Below are 24243 nucleotides of genomic sequence, written 5' to 3'. Positions count from 1 at the left end.
TCAAATCAAATATTATTATACAGTTGTCCAAGAAATTATATTTTCTCCAAAGAAGATCTACAAATGTCCAACAAGCACATGAAAAGATGCTTAACATCATTAGTCATGAGGGAAATGCAATTAAACCCACAATAAGATAGATACCACTTCACACCTACTTAGCATGACTATAGTGATAATAAAAAGCGGAAAATAACAAGTGCTAGGGAGGATGTGGAGAAATGGGGACTCTTGTACACTGCTGGTGGGAATGTAAAACGGTTCAGCCATTATGGAAAATAGCTTGGCAGTTCCTCAACAGTTAAACATAGAATTACCAAATGATCCAGCAATTCCACTCCTAGGTATATCCCCAAAAGAATTGATATCAGATATTCAAATACATGTACAATGTACAATGTTTATAGCAGCACTATTCACAATAGCCAAAAGGTAGAAACAGCCCAAATGCCCATCAGCAGATGAGTGGATAAAAAATTGTCATATATACATACAACATAATACTATTTAGCCATAAGAAGAAATGAAGTTCTGATATACATGTTACCTTGTGGATGAACTTTGAAAACATCATGCCAAGTGAAATAAACCAGACACAAAAAGGTCACACATTGTATGATTTCATTTATACAAAATATCCAGAATAGGTAAATCCACAGGGACAGAACACAGACTGGTGGTTGCCAAGGGCTTGGGAGAGGACGGAATGGAGAGCAACTGCTTCATGAATATGGGGTTTTCTTTTGGAGCGATGCAAATGTTTTGGAACTAGATAGAGGTTGCACAACATTGTGAATGGTCTAAGTCCCATGGAACTTTTCACTTTAAAGTGGTTAATTTTCTGTTATGTGAATCTCCCCTAAAAATGTATGCTTTCCTATCAGTTTGAAATGATGGGACAAAAAGAAGGGGAAAGCAGAAAATGGCCATAAAAATAAAACTCATAACCAAATATATCTCAGTTTTCAATGTCAGAGCATAGTAATGAGATATAGGATGGTTGTCTTTAGTAAAACATATGCAATTTTTAGTTCCAGCAGAATAAAACTGTACAGGACACTACCTTTGTATCCCTAGTGTACCTAGCACTGTACCAACCCCAGAGTAGTTGTTAATAAGCACTCATTAAAAGCAACCTATGGGTTGAAGTTGACTCCCCAGATGTTCAAAACTTATCTTTTGTTGGCTAATTAAAGATTGTTCATTGAGACAGAAAGTAAAATAGGTTTTCCAGGGTCTGGGGGGAGAAGAGGAATAGGAATTGTTTAGTGAGTATAGAGTTTCAGTTTTGCAAGATGAAAAGAGTTCTGGAGATGGATGGTGGTGATGGTAGCAGAACAATGTGAATGTACTTAATGCCACTGAACTATACACTTAAAAATGGTTCAACTTTATGTTATGTGTATTTTACCACAATTTTTTTTAAGATTGCTTTTTTCCAAGGATCTTTTTTAAAAAGTATATTAGTAAGATAACAGTGTATAAACACTGAGCGCCACAGGTAATACTCCAGGTGCTGGAGATACAGCAATGAACAAAAGAAAATCCTTGCCCTCATGGAACTAACCTTCTAGAGGGGGAGAAAAATAATAAATATAAAATGTCAAGTAGCGATGAACATTATAGAAGAAAACCAAGGAAAAAGAATAGGGACTGAAGGAGGGCAGGACATGGAGAATAGGGTGCTATTACAGAGAGTAGGATCAGGAAGGTTCCTATAATGAGCTAGCATTTGAGTAGAGAACTGAATGAAATGAAGGAGCAAGCCATGTGAATACCTGGGTGAAGAACATTTCGGGCAGAGGGAACAGCAAGTGTGAAGGCAGGACCATGCTTGGTGCGTTCAAACAATAGTGAAGGGGCTGCTATGGCTGGAATAGATGAGAGAGATAGAAGGTGGCAGGAGATAAAGTCAGAGCAGTTACTAGGAGCCAAATCATAGTAAGGATTTTTAGATTTTATTCTAAATGTGATGGAAAACCACTGGAAAAATTTAAACAGGGAAATAATTTTAAAGTATCACTCTGATTGCTGTGTGGAGAAAAAACTGTAGGGGCACACAGTGGAAGCAGAAAGATCTAGGCAAGAGATGTAGTGGCTTGGACCATGGTGATAGCATGTAAAGGTGATATGAAATGGTCAGATCCTGGATCTACACTGAGATAGAACTGACAGAATTTGCTGATGGGTTGGATGTGAGATGAGAGAGAAGAGAGTCAAGGAAGATTCCAAGACTTTTGGTTGACTAGAGGTGACTAGAAGTATTATTTCCGGAAATAAGTAAAACTGGGGAAAGGGTGGCATTATAATGCATTTGGGACACTACTGGACATCCAAACAAAGAAGTGGCAAGGGGAAAAAGGTATGCACACCTGGAGTTCAGAGAAGATAGAGGCTTAGATATAAATTTAGGAGTCATCACCATTTAGACAATAAAAGCAGTGAGACTTGTTGATATAACCTAGGAAATGAATAGAGAAGGAAAGGGGTCCAAGAATTGTGCTCTGGGACTCATCAATATTTAGAAGTCAGGGAAGATAAAGAAGATTCAGTAAAAGAAACTACGGAGTGGCCAGTGAGGTTGAAGGAAAACCAGGAAAGGGTGATGTTCCAGAAGCCAAGTGAAGAAAGTATTTCAGGAAGGTTGAGGTAGTCTGTTCAAATGCTGCTGAGGTACAGTCAAGTGGGACTGAGAATGGACCACAGGATTTGGCAACATAGCAGTAACTGGAAACCTTGACAAGAGCAGTAATTGGAAACCTTGACATTGAACAGTTTCAGCTGAGTAGCCGGAATGAAAACCTGATTGGAAAACCTGGTTGAGATAAGGATAGGCTTTCAAAGAGCTTTTCTCTAAGGGGAAGAGAAAAACGGAGGAGTAGCTGGATGAAAATATGAATGAAGGGAAGGTGAGAGGAATTTCTTTTAACATAGAACCTATGATGGCATGTTTGTATGCTGATGGGAATTATCTAACATAAAAGGTAAGATGTAATTGTTGAAGAGTAAGGGAGGATAACTGTTCAGGGCTAAGTCTGTGAGTACACAAAAGGGGACTGTGTACACATATGGGAGGACTGGCTTTCTTCCATTATAATAGGAAGAAAAGCAGAGTGTAGAGTTACACAAGTGGTAGACTGATAAATTTGTTGGTGGAAAGATATGAAAGTTCTCTTCTAGCTGCTTCTATTTTCTCAGTAAGAAACAAGGTCATAGCTGAGAATGAAAAGAGAGGAGTTGTGTTGGAAGTTGGAGCAGAGAGAAGATATGATAAAGTGGCTTTGGAAAATGGGGAGTGTACTGACTAGGGAAATATTATAGAACTGCTGGCAACACTAAGAGCCCACATGAATTTAAAGTGAGACCAGTCATTTGAAAAGCATTTGACAGTAATAAACATCAAAATAGTAAGTATTATGAATATAATAATTTTGCTAAAATTCTGTTGCTACCATGTACTTACTATATGCCAGGCACCATACTAAGCCATACTATATGCCAGGCACCATACTAAGCCACCATATCTTCATTTTACAGATGAAGAAACTGAGGCTCAGGGAAGTTAAGTAAATAGCAGAATCCAGATTTTAATTTAGTTTTTTCTAACACCAGAAGCTTTCTTCCTGTTGACTGTGCTGTACAGCCTCTAACAGATAGTATATAAATTTTATACTGACTTTGGTTAAAATCTTTTAATGTCACAGGACCTTATATGTAGCCATGTTTTCATAGATCAACTGTTTGTTAGGCTAAGTTCTATGAAGGAAGAATAATTGGCAACTTCATGAATTGTATTTCTCCTTACACTTTCATTACAAAAGCTAACTTTTTAGCAAACAGGTTCTAGTTTAAGCATAAGTTATTTGCTCCCTTTCCCTAATAAAATGAAAATGTGATTCGATGTCATAATAATGCCAACATTTCACAACTCCTCTCTTTCACAGCAGGAAGCCAAGGTCAGTTAAGACTCACCTGCCAACACCACTGACCAAAGGATAAGGCTTAATTAAAAAAAAAAGGAAGAGTTAAAAAAGATAATTAATGTGCTAACTACTTTATCAGTTACACTTAAAACCATAAGAGAGGTTTTTTTGTTTTTTTTTTTTGCGGTACGCGGGCCTCTAGCTGTAGTGGCCTCTCTCCCGTTGCGGAGCACAGGCTCCGGACGCGCAGGCTCAGCGGCCATGGCTCACGGGCCCAGCCGCTCCGCGGCATGTGGGATCCTCCCGGACCGGGGCACAAACCCGTGTCCCCTCCATTGGCAGGCGGACTCTCATCCACTGTGCCACCAGGGAAGCCCAAGAGAGGAAATTATTTTAACAGCAGAAACCAGAGTTCCTCTTGGGGACGTAACTGTCTGTTGAGGAATATATCTTGACAGGTTGTTTTGGTTGGGCAAGATAAGGTCTCAAGGCCTCATCAGGAAACAGAAGAGATTCCTAACCTTCTCTGCCTAAGACACAAAATTCAGGGCCTGATTGAAGAACATGGAAAAAAAAAAGATATCAGAGAAGAGAAGGTATGGTGCTAGTACAAGGAAAGAGGACAACATGACAGGAGGCCACATTGACTACTGACAAGGAAAGGTGAGAAAGCGGTAAACTGACTGAAGGCCCTTTAAAAAGAACAATGGCTAACATTCCATTTTTAATTATTTGCAATATTTTAAATGCAAACACTTTCTACCTCACCAAATCTTCAGAAAAGTGTGCTACACATACAAATACCTAATGTAAATGCTCAGGGGAGGGGAGAAATCAAAGTAAGGGGGCTGAGCTCTGCATCTGGTCTGGCAAGGAGCAGACAGAACACCTACAGGAGGTGAGAAATGGATGAATCTAGAATTAAGCAAAAGCAGAAACTCAAAAATAAAAGCCACTGTAAGCCCTAGAAATTCTCAGAAATTTTAGAAAAGCGTTTTTGGTGTGGGATAAGGTTAGCTTGAGTCAATCATATCTAAATCTCAAAAGTCAGGTTAATATCTGGGATATAAATTTTTTTTCAAAACATTAAATTGCTCATTCCTATTATTTTGAGGCTTTTATATTCATACTATAGAAAACTCTTTACAGTATTTAAACTATTTAAAATATTTTTCAATTTTAAAAATCTAGACAAACACAAAAAGGGAGATTTCCCCATAATTCCACCATTGTGTACACTCAAACACAAATTAAGAAGCAAAAAAATACCTCTCTACACCTCCAATTCTACTTGCCCAGAGGTGACCACTGTTATATGTATCAGTTTTATTTACTTCCAGACTTTTTTCTATAATTTTACAGTATATATATATTTTTTGTCCTAGAAAGGGGGTTGTACTAGACACAGTATGCTGCAACTTGCTTCATTCACTTAACATATTACGAACACTTTCTATCTTTCCAAGTAACAACATATCAAGCTACTTTATTTTGTTAAATGGTTGCACAGTGTTTCATTACATGAACTTATCGTAGTTTGTCTAACACTCCACTGTCAGGCATTTATGCTTTTTTTCCAAATGTTTACTATTATAAATAACACACTACACAGAACTCTGTAGGAGAGATTCCTGGGAATGGGATTCCTGAGTCAAAGCATATAAGCATTTTAGTTATTTACAGATCATGCCAAATTGCCCTCCAATTGGCTCTACAAATTTACATTCCAATTACAGTGTAAAGGAGGTTCCTTTTTCCCTACGCCTTTATCAACCTGGATATTATCAATAATTTAAGTTTTGTCAGATTGGCAAAAAAAAATTTTTTTTGGTTGATTTATAACTTGCATTTCTCTGATTACTGATTTATCTGAGTGGTTCAACATCTTTCTATACACTTATTGGTCATGTGTATTTCTTCAATTGAACTGCACATTAATATTATTTTATTTCTTTTTATTGGATTGCTTTATTTCTTAATGATTTGTAGAAGCTTTTATGTATTATGAATACAATGCTTTATATTTTGTGTTGTAAATATTTTCTCTTAGTCCATGTAACAGAGACTGCTAGTTGTCTCCTAATATTTATTCTTCTTTTAAATCATGGTATTGTTTACACAGGTAAATGGACACAGCTACAGACCACATTTCCAAGCTCCCCTGCAGCCTGTTCATGTGACTAAGTTCTAGTCAAACTGATGTGAGCATAAGCAGTGATTATGCTCATAAAAGGAAGGGATATTTATAGCACCCTGGTGGCTGACATGAGGATAGAGTGGTGGGCCATCTTTCACCACGTAACACCTGAGGGCTAGCAGAGAAAAGCGAAGCTGCCACATCAGCTCTGGACTGTTATTATGAGGAAAAAATAAACTTCTAAATTGTTTAAGACACTGGTTTTTCTGTTTTGTTTTTTACAGTAGCCTAACTTATATGTGGACTAATATGGAATTTGGAATCTATAAGTGAGGCGCTGCTGTAATTCAAATTAAAATACGTGGTACTGGCTTAGCAGTCAGACAGCAGGTGGTTAAGGCACATCAGGCTAGAACGTTGGTGATCATTGAAATCTATTTCAAAACATTTGGTAAAATCACTGCCTGTGATACCCTGGAAAGCAGACCACATGCCAAGCGAGCATGTAACCATACGGGGAAAGGCTGACAAAATTCACAATGTGTTGGCTGTTTTCTTGACGATTCAGCAAAGCCCTAAAATAAGAGATGAACTCAGGCTAGAGGTAGCCAGTGTGCAAGCAGAGACAGAAGGGAATATTCCTCTGTCTGTGGTTGAAAACCAACTGACTAGCGTTCAGTAATTTGGGGTGTGCATCGAAGTAATTTACTATCCCAACTTGAAACAGTAGTAAGAGGTACCTCTAATGAGGGCCTCAAGCTTTTCTCAAGTATCTCTGATAGACTATGGCAAAGGTGAGATTAAGGGTGTTATCTTCCCAATCAAACCCTCGTTTTCAGATGATCTCAATATAGGTGCCATTAGGTTGAGAGAAGAGGATGGACAAAGTTTAACTTGATTTTATATATTTAACTTAATTTTTAAGAAACTGTCTAACTGTTTCCAGAAGTGGTTATACTATTTCAAGTTCCCACTAGCAGTGTATGAGAGTTCCAGTGCCCTATCAACACCTGGTATGGTCATGGTTTTTTTCCTTTTTTAAAAACTTTAGCCATTCTAATTGTGTGCAGTGATATCTCATTGCAGTTTTAACCTGACTTCTCTGATGATTAAACATCTATTCATGTGCTTACTGGCCATTTGTGTATCTTTTGTGAAATGTCTGTTCATATTGTACCCCATTTTTCAACTGCACTGTAAGAGTTTTTATATTCTAGATATGTCTTTGTTTTGATATTTTGATTTTAATATTGCTGTCAATATTTATTCCTAGGCTTTGGCTTGCCTTTTCATTTTCTGAATGATATCTATTGAAGAGCAGAAGTTTTAAATTTTGATGAAATCCAATTTATCATTTTTTTCTTTATTGATCATACTTTTTGTGTTCTAAGAAATCTTTGCCCGAAGTAGCAAAGTTTGCTCTTATTTTTTTTTCAAAAAGTTTTAGGTTTTATATTTAGGTCTGTGATTCATTTTCAGTTAATTTTTTTTCCTTTTTTTATCCCTTTTTTAGTTAATTTTTATGTATGGTATGAGGTATGGGTCCATTTTTTTTGAATTTTAGAATTTCATTTATTTTTTTATACAGCAGGTTCTTATTAGTTATCCATTTTATACATATCAGTGTATAAATGTCAATCCCAATCGCCCAGTTCATCCCCCACCCCTCACCCCTCCTTGGTGTCCATACGTTTGTTCTCTACATCTGTGTCTCTATTTCTGCCCTGCAAACCGGTTCATATGTACCATTTTTCTAGGTTCCACATATACGCGTTAATATACGATATTTGTTTTTCTCTTTCTGACTTACTTCACTCTGTATGACATCTCTAGATCCATCCACGTCTCTGCAAATGACCCAATTTCGTTCCTTTTTATGGCTGAGTAATATTCCACTGTATATATTTACCACATCTTCTTCATCCATTCGTCTGTCGATGGGCATTTAGGTTGCTTCCATGACCTGGCTATTGTAAATAGTGCTGCAATGAACATTGGGGTGCACGTATCTTTTTGAATTATGGTTTTCTCTGGGTATATGCCCAGTAGTGGGATTGCTGGGTCATGTGATAATTCTATTTTTAGTTTTTTAAGGAACTGCCATACTGTTCTCCATAGTGGCTGTATCAATTTACATTCCCACCAACAGTGCAAGAGGGTTCCCTTTTCTCCACACCCTCTCCAGCATTTGTTGTTTGTAGATTTTCTGACGATGCCCATTCTAACTGGTATGAGGTGATACCTCACTGTAGTTTTGATGTGCATTTCTCTAATAATTAGTGATGTTGAGCAGCTTTTCATGTGCTTCTTGGCCATCTGTATGTCTTCTTTGGAGAAATGTCTATTTAGGTCTTCTGCCCATTTTCTGATTGGGTTGTTTGTTTTTTTAATATCGAGCTGCATGAGCTGTTTATATATTCTGGAGATTAATCCTTTGTCCGCTGATTCGTTTGTAAATATTTTCTCCCATTCCGAGGGCTGTCTTTTCGTCTTGTTTCCTTTGTTTTGCAAAAGATTTTAAGTTTCATTAGGTCCCATTTGTTTATTTTTGTTTTTATTTCCATTACTCTAGGAAGTGGATCAAAAAAAGATCTTGCTGTGATTTATGTCAGAGAGTGTTCTTCCTATGTTTTCCTCTAAGAGTTTTATAGTGTCCGGTCTTACCTTTAGGTCTCTAATCCATTTTGAGTTTATTTTTGTGTATGGTGTTAGGGAATGTTCTAATTTCATTCTTTTACAGTAGCCATCCAGTTTTCCCAGCACCAGTTATTGAAGAGACTGTCTTTTCTCCATTGTATATCCTTGACTCCTTTGTCATAGATTAGTTGTCCATAGATGCATGGGTTTATCTTTGGGCTTTCTATCCTGTTCCATTGATCTATATTTTTGTTTTTGTGCCAGTACCATATTGTCTTGATTACTGTAGCTTTGTAGTATAGTCTGAAATCAGGGAGTCTGATTCCTCCAGCTCTGTGTTTTTCCCTCAAGGTTGCTTTGGCTATTTGGGGTCTTTTGTGTCTCCATACAAATTGTGAAATTTTTTGTTCTAGTTCTGTGAAAAATGCCATTGGTAGTTTGATAGGGATTGCATTGAATCTGTAGATTGCTTTGGGTGATATAGTCATTTTCACAATATTGATTCTTCCAATCCAAGAACATGGTATATCTCTCCATCTGTTTGTATCATCTTTAATTGCTTTCATCAGTGTCTTATAGTTTTCCGCATACAGGTCTTTTATCTCCCTAGGTAGGTTTACTCCTAGGTACTTTATTCATTTTGTTGCAATGGTAAATGGGAGTGTTTCCTTAATTTCTCTTTCAGATTTTTCATCATTAGTGTATAGGAATGCAAGAGATTTCTGTGCATTAATTTTGTATCCTGCAACCTTGCGAAATTCATTGATTAGCTCTAGTAGTTTTCTGGTGGCATCGTTAGGATTCTCTATGTATAGTATTATGTCATCTGCAAACAGTGACAGTTTTACTTCTTCTTTTCCAATTTGTATTCCTTTTATTTTTTTCTTCTGATTGCCACGGCTAGGACTTCCAAAACTATGTTGAACAATAGGGGCAAGAGTGGACATCCTCATCTTCTTCCTGATCTTAGAGGAAATGCTTTCAGATTTTCACCATTGAGAATGATGTTTGCTGTGGGTTTGTCATATATGGCCTTTATTATGTTGAGGTAGGTTCCCTCTGTGCCCACTTTCTAGAGAGTTGTTATCATAAATGGGTGTTGAATTTTGTCAAAAGATCATCATTTCTTTTCATTCATTTTTTTTCTTTATTCTGTTCCGTGGGAGTGAATTCCAACATTGTGTCTCCCAGGTCACTTATCTGTTCTTCTGCCTCAGTTATTCTGCTATTGATTCCTTCTATTGTATTTTTCATTTCAGTTATTGTATTGTTCGTCTCCGTTTGTTTGTTCTTTCATTCTTCTAGGTCTTTGTTAAACATTTCTTGCATCTTCTCAATCTTTGCCTCCATTCTTCCGAGGTCCTGGATCATCTTCACTATCATTATTCTGAATTGTTTTTCTGGAAGGTTGCCTATCTCCACTTCATTTAGTTGTTTTTCTGGGGTTTTATCTTGTTCCTTCATCTGGCACATAGCCCTCTGTCTTTTCATCTTGTCTATCTTTCTGTGAATGTGGTTTTTGTTCCACAGCCTGCAGGATTGTAGTTCTTCTTGCTTCTGCTGTCTGCCCTCTGGTGGATAAGGCTATCTAAGAGGGCTGTGCAAGTTTCCTGATGGGAGGGACTGGTGGTGGGCAGAGCTCAGTAAAACTTTAATCCGCTTGTCTGCTGATGGGTGGGGCTGGATTCCCTCCCTGTTCGTTGTTTGGCCTGAGGCGACCCAACACTGGAGCCTACCGAGCTCTTTGATGGGGCTAATGGCAGACTCTGGTAGGGCTCATGCCAAGGAGTACTTCCCAGAACTTCTGCAGCCAGTGTCCTTGTCTTCACATTGAGCCACAGCCACCCCCCGCGTCTGCAGGAGACCCTCCAACACTAGCAGGTAGGTCTGGTTCAGTCTCCTATGGGGGTCACTGCTCCTTCCCCTGGGTCCTGATGCACTTACTACTTTGTGTGTACCCTCCAAGAATGGAGTCTCTGTTTCCCCCAGTCCTGTTGAAGTCCTGCAATCAAATCCCGCAAGCCTTCAAAGTTTGATTCTCTAAGAATTCCTCCTCCCATTGCCAGACCCCCAGGTTGGGAAGCCTGACGTGGGGCTCAGAACCTTCACTCCAGTGGGTGGACTTCTGTGGTCTAAGTGTTCTCCAGTCTGTGAGTCACCCACCCAGAAGTTATGGGATTTGATTTTATTGTGATTGCGCCCCTTCTACCATCTCACTGTGGCTTCTCCTTTGTCTTTGGATGTGGGGTATCTTTTTTGGTGAGTTCCAACATCTTCCTGTCGATGACTGTTCAGCAGTTAGTTGTGATTCCGCTGCTCTTGCAAGAAGGAGTGAGCGCACGTCCTTCTACTCTGCCATCTTGCTCCTTCAGGCTGAGGTATGGGTCAATGTTAATTTTTGTTGAAAACACTTTCCTTTCTCCATTGCACTGCCTTAGCACCTTTGTTGAAAATCAATTGACCACATATGTGCGGATCTATTTCTGGACTCTCTATTTTGTTTCATTCATCTATAGGTCCCTCTTTTCACCAATACCAAACGATTTTGATTATTTTAGCTTTATGGTAAGTCTTGAAATCTGGTAAAGTCTCCTCCAATTTTTTATTTTTAAAAATTGCTTTGCTTAATCTCTGTCCTTTGCATTTTCTTTTAGATTTTAGAATCAGCTTGTCATTAAAGAAAAAAAAGTCTACTAGAATTTTGATTAGGATTGCATTGAATTTATAGATCAACTTGGGGAGAACTATCACTTTAACAATATTGGGTATTCTTATCCATGAACATGGCACATCTTTCCATTTATTTGTCTTCTTTAATTTCTTTCAGCAAAATTTGTAGTTTTCAGCGTAGAGGCCTTAGACATATTTTGTTCAACTTATTCCTAGGTATCTTATGATTTGGGGCCTACCATAAATGTTTGATTTGTTTTAAATTTCATTTTCCAATTGTGTGCTTTCCAATCTTTACACCTTTTACTTCTTTTTCTTGCCTATTGCAATGGCTAGGTCCACCAGTACAATACTGAATACAAGTGGTAAAGTGGGCATCCTTGCCTTGTTCCCAGTCTCTGGAGTAAACAATTTAGTCTTTCACTATTAATCATGACCCTCACTATACATATTTTATAGATATTCTTTATCAGTTTGAGAAATGTTCTACTACTGCTACTTTGCTGAGAGTTTTTATTACAAATGAGTGCTGAAGTCTGTCAAGTGCTCTCCTTGAATCTATTGAAATCATCATAGAGTTTTTTCTCCTTTACTCTGTTAATATGGTGAATAATATTAGCATTTGAAATTCAATCAAGCCTTGCATTCTTGAGACAAACTCTACTTTGTCTATCAGCCTTTTTACATATTGTTGCATTCAATTTACTTATATCTTGTTAATTATTTTTGCATCTATATTCATGAGGATTATTAGTCTGTAGTTTTCTTTCTTCCTTTGAGGAAAATGTTTGATAACCAACTTCTTTAATCTATATAGGGCTATTCATTGGTTCTTCTTGTGTGAATTTTGACAAGGTGTATTTTTTAAGAACTGTGGCTATTCCATTTATGTGGTTGTGTTCATTAACTAAGACTGTTCATAGTATTCTCTTACTATCCTTTTACTATTCACAGATTCTGAGGTGTTAATCTCTTTTCATCCTTGGTAGTTATGATTTTTGTTCTCTTTTTCCTGATCAGTGTAGTTAGGAGTTTGTCAATTTTGTTGATCTTTTCAAAAAGCCAGTTTTATATTTGTTAGTCTTCTCAATTGTCTGTTTTCTGTATCATTGATGTCTATTTTTATTTTTAGTATTTACTTTGGGTTTACTTTCCTCTTCTTTTTCTAGTTTCGTATGGTAAAACCTCAGGTCATTGATTTTAGATCTTACTTCTTTTCTAATATTAGCATTTAAAGCTACACATTTCATTCTAACACTGCTTTAGCTGCATCCCGCAAACTGTGATGTTGTATTTTCATTGTCAAAATATTTTCTAATTTTCCTTGTGATTCTGTCTTTGATTCACAAATTATTTAGAAGTATGTCACTTTATTTCCAGATATTTGAGGTTCTCCTAATTACTCTGTTACTGATTTCTCATTTAATCCTGTTATATTCAGAGAGTACACTTTGTATGACTTCAGTTCTTTTAAATGTATTGAGACTTGTTTTATGGCCCAATGAATGACCTATCCTGGTAAATGTACTATATGCACTTGAGAACAATGTATATTCTGCAGTTGTTGGATGCTCAGTGTACTATAAATGCCAATTAGATCAAGGTGTTTATGTTGTTCAGATCTTCTATGTCTTTACTGATATTTTGTCTAGTTGTTCTATCAATTGCTTAGATAGAAGTATTAAAATATCCTAGTACATTGACGAATTGTGTTTCCCCCTTTAATTTTTGTCAATTTTTGCTTCATGTATTTTGAAACTCTATTACTACAAAAAACACATTTACAGTTGATACACCTCCCTGATGAACTGTTCATCATTATGAAGTGGCCCTCTTTATAACACTCTTTGTCTTAAAGTCTATTTTTTCTGATATTTAAAAATAACCATACCAGCCTTCTCGTTCTTCCTGTTTGCATGTTGTATCTTTTTCTGTCCACTTACTTTCAACCTACATGTCTCCTGTAGCCAGCCTATAGTAGGAGTTTGCCCTTTTATCTACTCTAGCAATCTCTGTCTTTGAGATTTTAAGACCATTTACATATAATAGTTGTATTGGCTAAATTTGGGTCAACCATTTTACTATTTGTTTTCTCTGTCTTCCTTATTTTTAATTCCTTGCTTCCTCCTTTCCTGCCTTTTTTTTGGATTATTTCTATACCAATTTTGGTGATTACCCTAGAAGCTACAGTATGTCTCCTTGTTTCCTGCTGCCTGAAGACCACCCTGTAGAATTTCCTTTACTGTTTATCTGCTGTGGCACATGCTCTCTATTTTGTGTTTATCTGAAAATGTCTTCATTTTTGCCATCATTATTGAAGGATCTTTTGGCTGGGTAGAGATTTCCAGGACTGCGGATTTCTTTTAATATATTAAAAATATGATTCTACTCCTTTCTGGCTTCCACAGTTGCTTTTCAGAAATAAACTGTTAGTCTAACTCAGGGGTTGGCAAATTATGACCTTTGGGTCAAATTGGGCCCAGCAACTGTTTTTGTAAATAGTTTTACTGAAGCATAGCCACAAACATTCATTTATGTATTATCTATGACTCCTTTTGTGCTACAATGGCAGAATTGATTGGTTAAACAGAGATTATATGGTACTGGCATAACGACAGAAAAATAGACCAGTGGACTGGAATAAAGAAACCAGAAATAAACCCTCACATATATGGTCAGATGACTTTCAACAAGGATGCCAAGGCCACTCAGTGGGGAAAGGTCTCTTCAACAAATGGTTCTAGGAAAACTGGATGTCCACATGCAAAAGAATAAAGTTGGACCCTTACCTTACACTGTCTACAAATATTAACTCAAAATGGACTAAAGACCTAAATATAAGACTTAAAACTATAAAACTCCTGGAAGAAAACATAGTGGAAAAACTTCATGACACTGGACTTGGCAATGCTTTCTTGGATACAACACCGAAAGCACAGGCAACAAAAGGAAAAGTAGACCAATGGGACTACATAAAACTTAAAACTTTTGTGCATCAAAGGACACAGTCAACAGAAGGACTGTGAGTAGAATATTAGCTAAATTAATGTGATCTTGAACAAGTTACTTATCCTCTCCAAGATTAAGTTTCCCGATCTTTAAGATGATAATACCAGTTTCATCAAGTTTGCTGTATGTCATAAAAGTGAGTGTGTAGTAAATATTCATCACTGTCCTTTTCTAAATTGCCTTCAAAGTCTGTGCCATTGCTTTGAACATCTGCAGTGGTAAGAAATCTTAATCTTTGATCGTAGATTGGATCATATACTCAACTAAAAGCAACTGTGCAAGCTAAGTTTAACAAACAAAATGAGTGATCAAGATAGCTTTTAGTCTAAAAGGCATTTTGCAGAAAGAACCCAATGAGTCTAAACAACATCTCGATCATATTACTATTAGTTTACTTTTTGGAGAAATTCTCACAGAAGTTCCCAAGATTTTTCCAATTTGTATGGGTTAAAATGATTGCTTAACCTGATTCATTAATTCACTGAATTGCATGCCTCTGACATACATATAATTTGAGAATATTCAAGTTGTCCACTGAAGACATTGATGACTTGGTTTTGGATCATACAAGAAACATGTTTTATTGGATGTCACCATTTTCTTAAAAAAATGATTCTTCCCAATTTCCCTAGAAAGAGTAGCAGCAACTGTACTAAAACAATCACTCGGGCTCCTACAAACCACAAGAAAAATCCCATTGATACAGAGTCATACTTCAGAGTATCTTTATAATATGCTCAGGATAAAGTCCTTAATGTCCATCTAATTTTTTCCTGCCACAGTTTAAGCATATTCCCTCTTGTACTATACTCTGCTAATAAGAGAACAAGTACTTCCGTAATTACAAAGTCTTTGGCATCTGAAGCAGTTATTGAATCACCCTTCATCGTTGCATTCTCCAAGTTAAATAATCCAAATTCCTTTGCTTTTACTTACCATGTTCTCTTTTCAAAAGCTCATATTCTTACATGCAATACTGGAATATAACTTTTACATACTTTAAAAGGATGATTAAGAAAAAATAAAGAGTTAAAATTGCAGTTGTATGAAACAGCAATGTGATTAGTATATTACAATTATGAATAATAAATGAAGACTAGAAAAACTATCATTCATATATTAATTCTACACTATGATTCTACTGCTAGCATTCTAGAGCACAATAATCCTTACCAGGGGACTTTCCTTGCTGTGAGTTGCTTCTTCGCTCGCTGTATCTGGCTGGAGTGGATAAACCTGTGTCTTTACTAGGTTTGCTAGCAGGCCCCATTTCTGAAATAAGGAATCCCATCTGTTCTGAAGGCAAGATATTCTCAGGTGTTTTCATTTGGCATTTTATACTGGCATCCACCTAAAATATTAAACCCACTCATTATTCCAAATTTTCCCCAAATATCTACTAAAAGCTAAGATATTTTATCACAGGAGTTCTACTATAGAAACATGATCCAACAAATAAGACTGTAAGGCTTTTCATCCTTAAGAATGATACCACCCAGGCTTCCCTGGTGGCACAGTGGTTTGAGTCTGCCTGCCGATGCAGGGGACGCGGGTTCGTGCCCCAGTCCGGGAGGATCCCACATGCCACGGAGCGGCTGGGCCCGTGAGCCATGGCCGCTGAGCCTGTGCGTCCAGAGCCTGTGCTCCGCGGCAGGAGAGGCCACAGCAGTGAGAGACCCGCCATTCTCTTACCGCCAAAAAAAAAAAAAAAAGAATGATACCACCCGATTTTGTTAAGCTAATCTGAATATTCGGTAGTAAGATGTATATTTCCCCATCCACAAACTACTGAAATGTCTATGGAGCTACAATATTTACTTACGATCAGAGGAAGATTCACCATGAAGTTTCTTTTTTCTTTTTTGGTAAAATTCACATCACACAAATTCACAATTGGTTAATACCACTATCTTTTCCCACTCTAACATCCCTTCCATCAGATTGCCTGCCCCTCTTGGTGATACTGGAATGGCCAGAGGCATGACCCTGTTGGATGATGTCAGAGGGGTTATAAACACTTTATTCTATTAATTTTGTATTCTTTGGCTTAATGAGGACCTCAAATTTGTATAAGCGTCACTCCCTATGAAATCTAGATCTGCTCTGCTTATGACATATGAATTTCTCTCGGAGTTCCTATGTTTTCTTTGGAATATCAAATCCCTTTGTCAAGCTGACCAACTTCTCAAATACTCTATTTGTTTATGAATTTATTTTAAAATAAAACAATATAGTGAAGTAGAGCTAGGAGTTCAAATTATAGCTTTCAAAAGCTGTGATATCCAAATTAAAAAAAAATAACTGTGTGAATGCAATTTTAAGGTACGAAATCTAATCTTTTGGATGTGACTACGAAGGAATAAAGGCAAATTTCACGTTCTTTTCACAGGCATATTTGAAACATAATGGGACTATCTTTGGTCTACTGAATTTATAATATTAATACACAGTATACCGGGTCTCAACAGTTGGGCTCAAGAAGGACAATGAGTTGATAAAAACCATAAGATAGGGTTTCCCTGGTGGTGCAGTGGTTAAGAATCCGCCTGCCAATGCAGAGGACCAGGTTCGAGCCCTGGTCCAGGAAGATTCCACATGCCACGGAGCAACTAAGCCCGTGTACCACAACTACTGGGCCTGCGCTCTAGAGCCCGCGAGCCACAACTACTGAAGCCCGCGCACCTAGAGCCGGTGCTCCACAACAAGAGAAGCCACTGCAATGAGAAGCCCACGCACCACAACGAAGAGTATCCCTCACTTGCCGCAACTAGAGAAAGCCCATGTGCAGCAATGAAGACCCAACACAGCCAAAAATAAATTAAATAAATAAATAAACCCAAAAACCCCATAAGACATTTGGATCTAAAGTTAGAGCTAGAAAAGAATGCATTTTAAAAACTGCCAGAAATTCCCTGGTGGTCCATTGGTTAGGACTCTGCGCTCTCACTGCTGAGGGCCTGGGTTCAACCCCTGGTCAGGAAACTAAAATCCCACAAACCGTGCGGTGCGGCCACAACCCGCCCCCCATACACACACGCAAACTGCCAAAAAGTTATCTTGGGAATCTCTAACAATGAAGACATTTTCAGTTCCATTAAAGAAAAAAAATCCAAAATGAAATACATATGTATCAGGCTAAGATCAAGAAAAAAAATTAAGTAGGAAAAAAAATAATCACAAAAGTGATTTTAATTTGGATGTACTTTTATTTTTTAGAATCAAAGTTTATTCATTTCCTGGTCATAAGCTAGCAGCAATAAAGGAATTAGTCTCTACCTTCAGAATATATCTCTCGAACTAGAGTCAGAATTCTGCTTTAGGAATGAGAATATTAGTAGGGAAATTCAAACACAGTATGCTGTCAAGTCAAATTAGAATTCTATAGGGACTTCCCTGGTGGTCCAGTGGTAAAGAATCCACCTTACAATGCAGGGGATGCGAGTTCAATCCCTGGTCAGGGAACTAAGATCCCACATGCCATGGGGCAACTAAACCCTCACGCCACAACTACTGAGCCCGCGCGCCTCAACGAGAGAGCCGGCGTGCCACAAACTACAAAGCCCACATGCCTTGGAGCCTGCACACCACAACTAGAGAGAGAAAACCTGCATGCCACAAAGAAAGATCCCCCATGCCTCAACGAAAGATCCCACATGCCTCAACGAAGATCCCGCCTGCTGCAACTAAGACCCGACAAAGCCAAAAATAAATTAAGCAAATAAATAAATCTTTAAAAAAATTTGGAATTCAATGATGCTGTAAGAAAGTATAAAAACACCTCCAACCATCTCCTTACCTCCATGCTACAAATGGCCAGGAAAGTCCTGATATTATCTATGAGATAAACCATCCCTTCTGAGGAGTGGAATTTAATCAGCCAGGCACACCTAGTCCATCCAAACTAAGTTAGGAAGCAAAACTCAAGGGATGCTTTTAACATGCAAATCAGTCATACCACAATGCTCATTCAGACTGCCTCTCTAGAGGCTGACTTCAGACCACAACGTAGTGAGAGGATGCCTGAGGGTTAAGGTTACTTCTTTCTGAATCTTTTGTGCAGAACCACTGGGACACGATCCTTCTGAAGAGCATAATGAACTGGTATTAAACCCAAATAAAACCTGGACAAAGTCTCCACTAGAACAGTCTTCAGCAAGAAGCACTAGGTACCTTTGAGCTCTATTAGGATTTTTTCTTTGCCTCTTACCTCGTGTGTGCTGAACGGTAACCCTTCCTGCACAAATACTACTGAAGACGGAGATGGATTGTGACTTAGCTGCTCCTTCGGTTTGATGTGAGCTTGCTGACTGGCTGCAGACTCCTGCATTGTAGTGTTTTCAACAGGCTGAGCTGTGTGGATGGTATAGTTGTACTCAGGTGACTGTGGTAGAGAGCAGGTAATTGCTTGTTCTGTTCCAGCCACAAAAGACGTAATATCTGAGCCTACAGCAGTAAGTGGCTCCAGCTGGCTAGCCTGACTTGTGGAAGATGGATTGCTGTTGTTTGAATTAGCTAGGATATGTTGGCCTCTGTTAGACTGAGATGTTGAGCACTGATTCTCAACAGGCTCCACCTTTACCATCTCCAATTTAGGGGAGGAATGCAACTCATCTACTATCTGAAAAGCAGCCTCTAGGTTTAATTCTGACTTTTTATTTTCATCAGTAGCACTGCAAGGCCAATCAGAAGGCAGAAATTCAACTGGATAGGAGGATTGCACTGGAGGATTCTGGGAAAAGAGAAAATAGGACTGTTTGGATAGAAAACCAAATATGAGATTAAGGAGGAAAGCAACAACATTTAGGCTGATGAACACTAAATATAAACAAATTAAACTTAAAGCTCACTAAGAAAACTTGAATGCCAATCAACTTTTCAGCAGTAGTAGCTTCGACTCTATTGTTAACACTTACACAGGAACTATTATATGTCAACCACTATATTAAGTTTAATACTGGAATGGACCAATAATTCTCAGGGTTAAAGTACACAAAATCAAAAAAGTCATAGTACCCAAAAACCTATTTGTTGATAAAATGTCTATAAACCAAACTCTTCCATAAAGGCTGACAGACAAAAACGTCACTTGTATCTGTAATATACTGTTTTAGGAAGGTAGTAAGGAAATGTCAAACACAGGATGCTCACAAGTCCACCATTGCTTCTATAGATTCAGGGGGGAGGTACTGTTATTCTGTTCCAAATGATCTGGGAAAAAATGTATGGAATATCAAATGTCCTTTGGTCCTGAGATTATTTATTTTAACAATAAAACAATAGATTAAAATAGCTGTCACTTTTAGACTGATATCTTCAAGATGTATTCTCTTATACACAGTACTTTGCACAGAGCAGGCACTCAATAAATGTTTGCTGAATATCTCAGGTTATAAACATAAGATATGGAAGAGTTACTATTAAATAAAACATGTAGTGAGTCAATATTGCCAAACACATTAACAATGATTGCGTCAATGATTTGAAGGCCATAATGCCAAATAATGTAAATCCAAATGGTTTAAGCATCAAGCTACTTTACTATAGCTGACAGCCCCACTTATTGAGATCTTACTATGTGCCAAGCACATACAAAGTGCTTTACATACATTATTTCATTTAATCCTCACAAGAGGTCTATGAAATGTGATCATCTCTATTTCCAAAGGATGGAACTGAAGTTCAGAGAAACTTCATAATTTATACAAAGTCACAAAGAAGTAACTGACAGAGTCAGGTTTCAAACCTAGGTGTGCCTGACTCCAGAGTTCTTGCTCTTAACCACTGCAATATACTGACCATTCATGCACACTCATATCTGCAGGCCAACAAAACTAACTGCATTTATTTCCAGAATGTTATCTGAAATACTTCCCTTTTTTCCATTTAAAAATTTTATGTCTACTTATCTCTATTTTCCTACAGTGAACGTGTATTGTCTTTGTAGTAAGCAAAGGTCTTCAAAGATGTTTTAAATGATTTATTTAAAACATAAATATAATCAAGATATAACACCAACAGAGTATCTCCAGTATGATCCAGGGGAGAGAATGCCTGGATCTACAGACAAGAGCATCTAATTTGTGAGACAGATATGTCCTTCCAGTGAAGATGAATCGGCTAGACTAACATGCTTGATGACAGCTGCCATTAAAAATGTCCAGCTGGGCCTCCCTGGTGGCACAGTTGTTGGGAGTCCGCCTGCCAATGCAGGGGACGCGGGTTCGTGCCCCGGTCCGGGAGGATCCCGTGTGCCGCAGAGCGGCTGGGCCCGTGAGCCATGGCCGCTGGGCCTGCGCGTCTGGAGCCTGAGAGGCCACAACAGTGAGAGGCCTGCATACCGCAAAAAAAAAAAAAAAGTCCAGCTAAGTCTCCTTGATCTGATTCTATACTCCTCAAAAAAAGAAAAGAAAGAAAAGACAAAAAAGAAAAAAGGAATGTTCTTTTGAGTACTGGAATGTCAATAGTAAGATATTCTCTAAAGAACAGAAGCTATCATGACTACATGATATCAAAGGAAAACAATTCCAATCTTTAAGCAACTATAGCATAAAAATACAAACATGGGATTTAATCTTATCCTAGAAGTAGTAGTCTACAACATTTAAATCAAAGCAATTGCTTCCTAACAAATATGAGAAAAAATTGAAGTGCAGTGTTTACAACATGGGGGCTTTCTCATTTTTGACATCATTTTCCTTTCTCCTTTAAAAAAAAAGTAATTGTACCATCTTGGAAGGATCTGTCATTTGGTGATTTATATACTTTTAGAGTTTATCTGGTATTCATTTTACCATGGTAATCAATTTTACCATTGTTGACAGTTAGTTGAACAATATTGTTCCAACTAACTGTCAGCAATGATGAAAATGTTCTCTATCTGTACTATAAAATTTGGTAACCACTAGCCAAACGAAACTATTAAGCACCTGAAATGTGGCTAGTGTGACTGAGGAATGATTTTTTTTTTAACATCTTTATTGGAGTATAATTGGTTACAATGGTGTGTTAGTTTCTGCTTCATAACAAAGTGAATCAGCTCTACATATACATATATCCCCATATCTCCTCCCTCTTGCGTCTCCCTCCCTCCCACCCTCCCTACTGAGGAATGAGTTTTAAATTTTATTTAACTTTAATTCATTTAAATTTAAATAGCTACATGTGGCTAGTGCCTAAGAGTAGGCCAAGAAGATAGTGTAGGCCTAGAAGAATCCTCAGACATCATTTACATCAACTCTTTTTTTTTTAGAATTGAGAAAAACTAAGGCCATAATCCACAGCTTACCTCTGGCTACTCATTAAGATAAAATTACACTTTGGAATTCTGCAAGGCCAATCGTATTGTACCTGACGCAGGGTATGTCCATTGTTCCCAGCATCTTACCTGGAAGTAGTTGCAGTGTGCATAGGAAGGGGCAGTGGGAGTCACACAACTACTGAGCGCATCCATGTGGGTAGGAGAGCAGCACTGCAGCACAGCTGGAACAAATCCAAACACAGAAAAGCCGTCAACCCAAATCAACCTCTACAGCATTCAAGGCACTCCTCTCTTTCAACTTGGAACAAAAAATTCCAAAAGTTTTCCTTTGTGGGTGCAATAAAATATATTTGGTCCAATTAGGTGCCCTTATTTGTTGAAAACAAATGGTAATAAGGCAATATTAAAAGTCATTTAAAAGGGTCATGTCTACTTTTATAAATGATTTCTTTAGCACCTAAACATTTTGTTGCCCTTCTAACCAAACATTTATTCTTACTGAAAGTAGTAATTTCCTTTTACTGAAGATATCAGAACATATTCAGAATTCTAAAATAATTATTTCAATCATTTTAATAGTAACAAACATTTGGAGGAAGGTTTTTAAGGATAAAATAAGTATAAGTACACTCCAAGCACTCCTACTGTTGTACAATGCATCCAGTGGAATCTATGAAAACAATGTTTTAACAATTTAGACAAGTGGTTAGGAATTCAGATTCTAGAGCCAGACTGCCTGGCTTTGGAGCCCAGCTCCAAAATTTTAATAGCTGTATAAACTTGAGCAACGTTAATCCCCTTGGGCCTTAGTTTCTGCATTCTGTTAGAATAGGGAAAATAATAGTACCTACCTAACATGTTTGTTGTGAGGAGTGAATGAGTTAATATGCACAAAGCACTAAGAACAGTACTGGCATACAGTAAGCAAGCAATAAGTAAATAGCTAACAATGCTATTATTTTAGCTAAGGAAATACATTTTCCAAACTTTCTCTTTATAGTTAGGATACCATGAAAAGACTGAACTCTTTCTACTGGTAAAGTCATACCTACAGATGTAGCCTTAATAATAGGTTGAGTCTCCTCTTTTCCAGAGAGAGGCCCTCCAGAACGACTGAGAATCAGTTATAACATCACATCTTTGGATTAAACAGAGGATGACATTTGTTGAACACCTACCATATTCCAGGCACAGTCCTAGGCCCTTTACATATATGGCCTCATTTAATCCAAACAACAATTGAATGAGGTATTAACATTACTTTACAAAAATAAGGAAACTAAAGCTCAGGGATGTTAAAAAATGTGCCGAAAGTCACAACGCCGATAGTGACAGAGGCAAACTCCAAAGTACATGCTCTTTAATATATCATAATACTTCCCTAATCTTTTCTTCTTCCTAAATGTAATATTTTAATTTTACTAGAACTCCACTTGCTGAATATTTTTAAGGTATCCTTTTTGTAAGGTGGCAACTTTCTCTTTTTTGGTCCATGTTTTTCATATTTTGAGTATGCTAATAATATTACTAAATAATCTTATTCGGTAAACTTTGAAGTGAATTAGCCTAAGGATTGTAAAAATTCATTAAAATGCTTCCCTATTTCTCCATTACTGACTACTGAATTTTTAAATGTCAGAAGTTCATAAAGGTATACAAGAAATAAATATTTTATTTTATCATGTGCATTTTAAGGCATTACATTTTGCACACAGAAGTAAACAATTAAAATGATGGATAGAATTCTAGTTCAATTACAAACATAAGGGTTGATGTTTTCTGAATTATTACATAATTTTAACAAGTCCAGTGGTTAAAAAAGCCAGATATTACTAGAATGGTCACATAAAATTCAAGCTGTTGTCATTTCCAATATCCTTGGAGATTATTCAAATACACAATTAAAATGTTTTGGATTTGAACTTGGTTTCCCATAATATTTAAAGGCACAAATATCCTGGGACATAAGTTAAATCCAAAAAGCAAAACAGCAAGGAGGGGTCTGCGGGGTTCGCCAAAACTGAAAAACACTGGGATCTTTAGTTTTAACAGCTGAGGAAAACTTAGCCCCCTAGTGGCAGTAAAGGACTCAGTCAGGGGCTGCAGGTTTTCACCCATCAGGGCACCATAAAAGTGTTTTGTTACAAATAAATCAGTGAACGGTATTAGCTTTATTTTTCTGATATTGCTATGATCTGACTCCATTATTTACACATTTTGAATAGTTGTTAAAGTGTACTTTAAAATAAATTTCTTGGAGAAATAGAATATATAACAGAGAATATATTAATAGATAGTTGATAGCTGATTTGGAATCTAAGGAAACATCAAAATAGTGAATATCCTTTAAAGTGTCCAGTTACAAATGGAAAGTAGAAAGGTACCTGCATGAAGAAAGGGAGGACTTGAACAGATAATCCAAAAAGATTCCTCAATGGCTATTTCCTTACCAGTGCAGTGCTACTTCGTATAATCAACAAAATAGAACAAAACAAAGTATTAATAAGTTTACTGAATATGAAAACCTAGCTATAAAACTGCAACTGGGTGCTTAATACATGACAAATTCATTTAGCATGTATTATGAAAGCACTGTGAAAGCACTAACA

General features: G+C 37.3%; 1 protein-coding gene across 1 annotated transcript in view; it reads right to left on the bottom strand.

Annotated features, from left to right (window-relative positions):
- The window catches only part of HSF5 (heat shock transcription factor 5), a gene marked incomplete at both ends in the record, with an annotated part of 49255 nt that overhangs the window by 11471 nt on the left and 13541 nt on the right, over positions 1-24243 (bottom strand). Inside the window, 3 exons of the mRNA XM_082861428.1 lie at positions 15550-15727; positions 18584-19105; positions 21761-21855. Of these exons, the coding sequence (XP_082717554.1) occupies positions 15550-15727; positions 18584-19105; positions 21761-21855 (795 nt within the window). The remainder of the gene's footprint in view (positions 1-15549; positions 15728-18583; positions 19106-21760; positions 21856-24243) is intronic.

Source organism: Leucopleurus acutus (genome assembly GCF_964270905.1).
Source record: "Leucopleurus acutus genome assembly, chromosome: 19".
Taxonomy (NCBI): Eukaryota; Metazoa; Chordata; class Mammalia; order Artiodactyla; family Delphinidae; genus Leucopleurus; species Leucopleurus acutus.
Note: the sequence above shows the minus strand (reverse complement) of the source record. Positions and strands in the feature narration are given on the sequence as shown.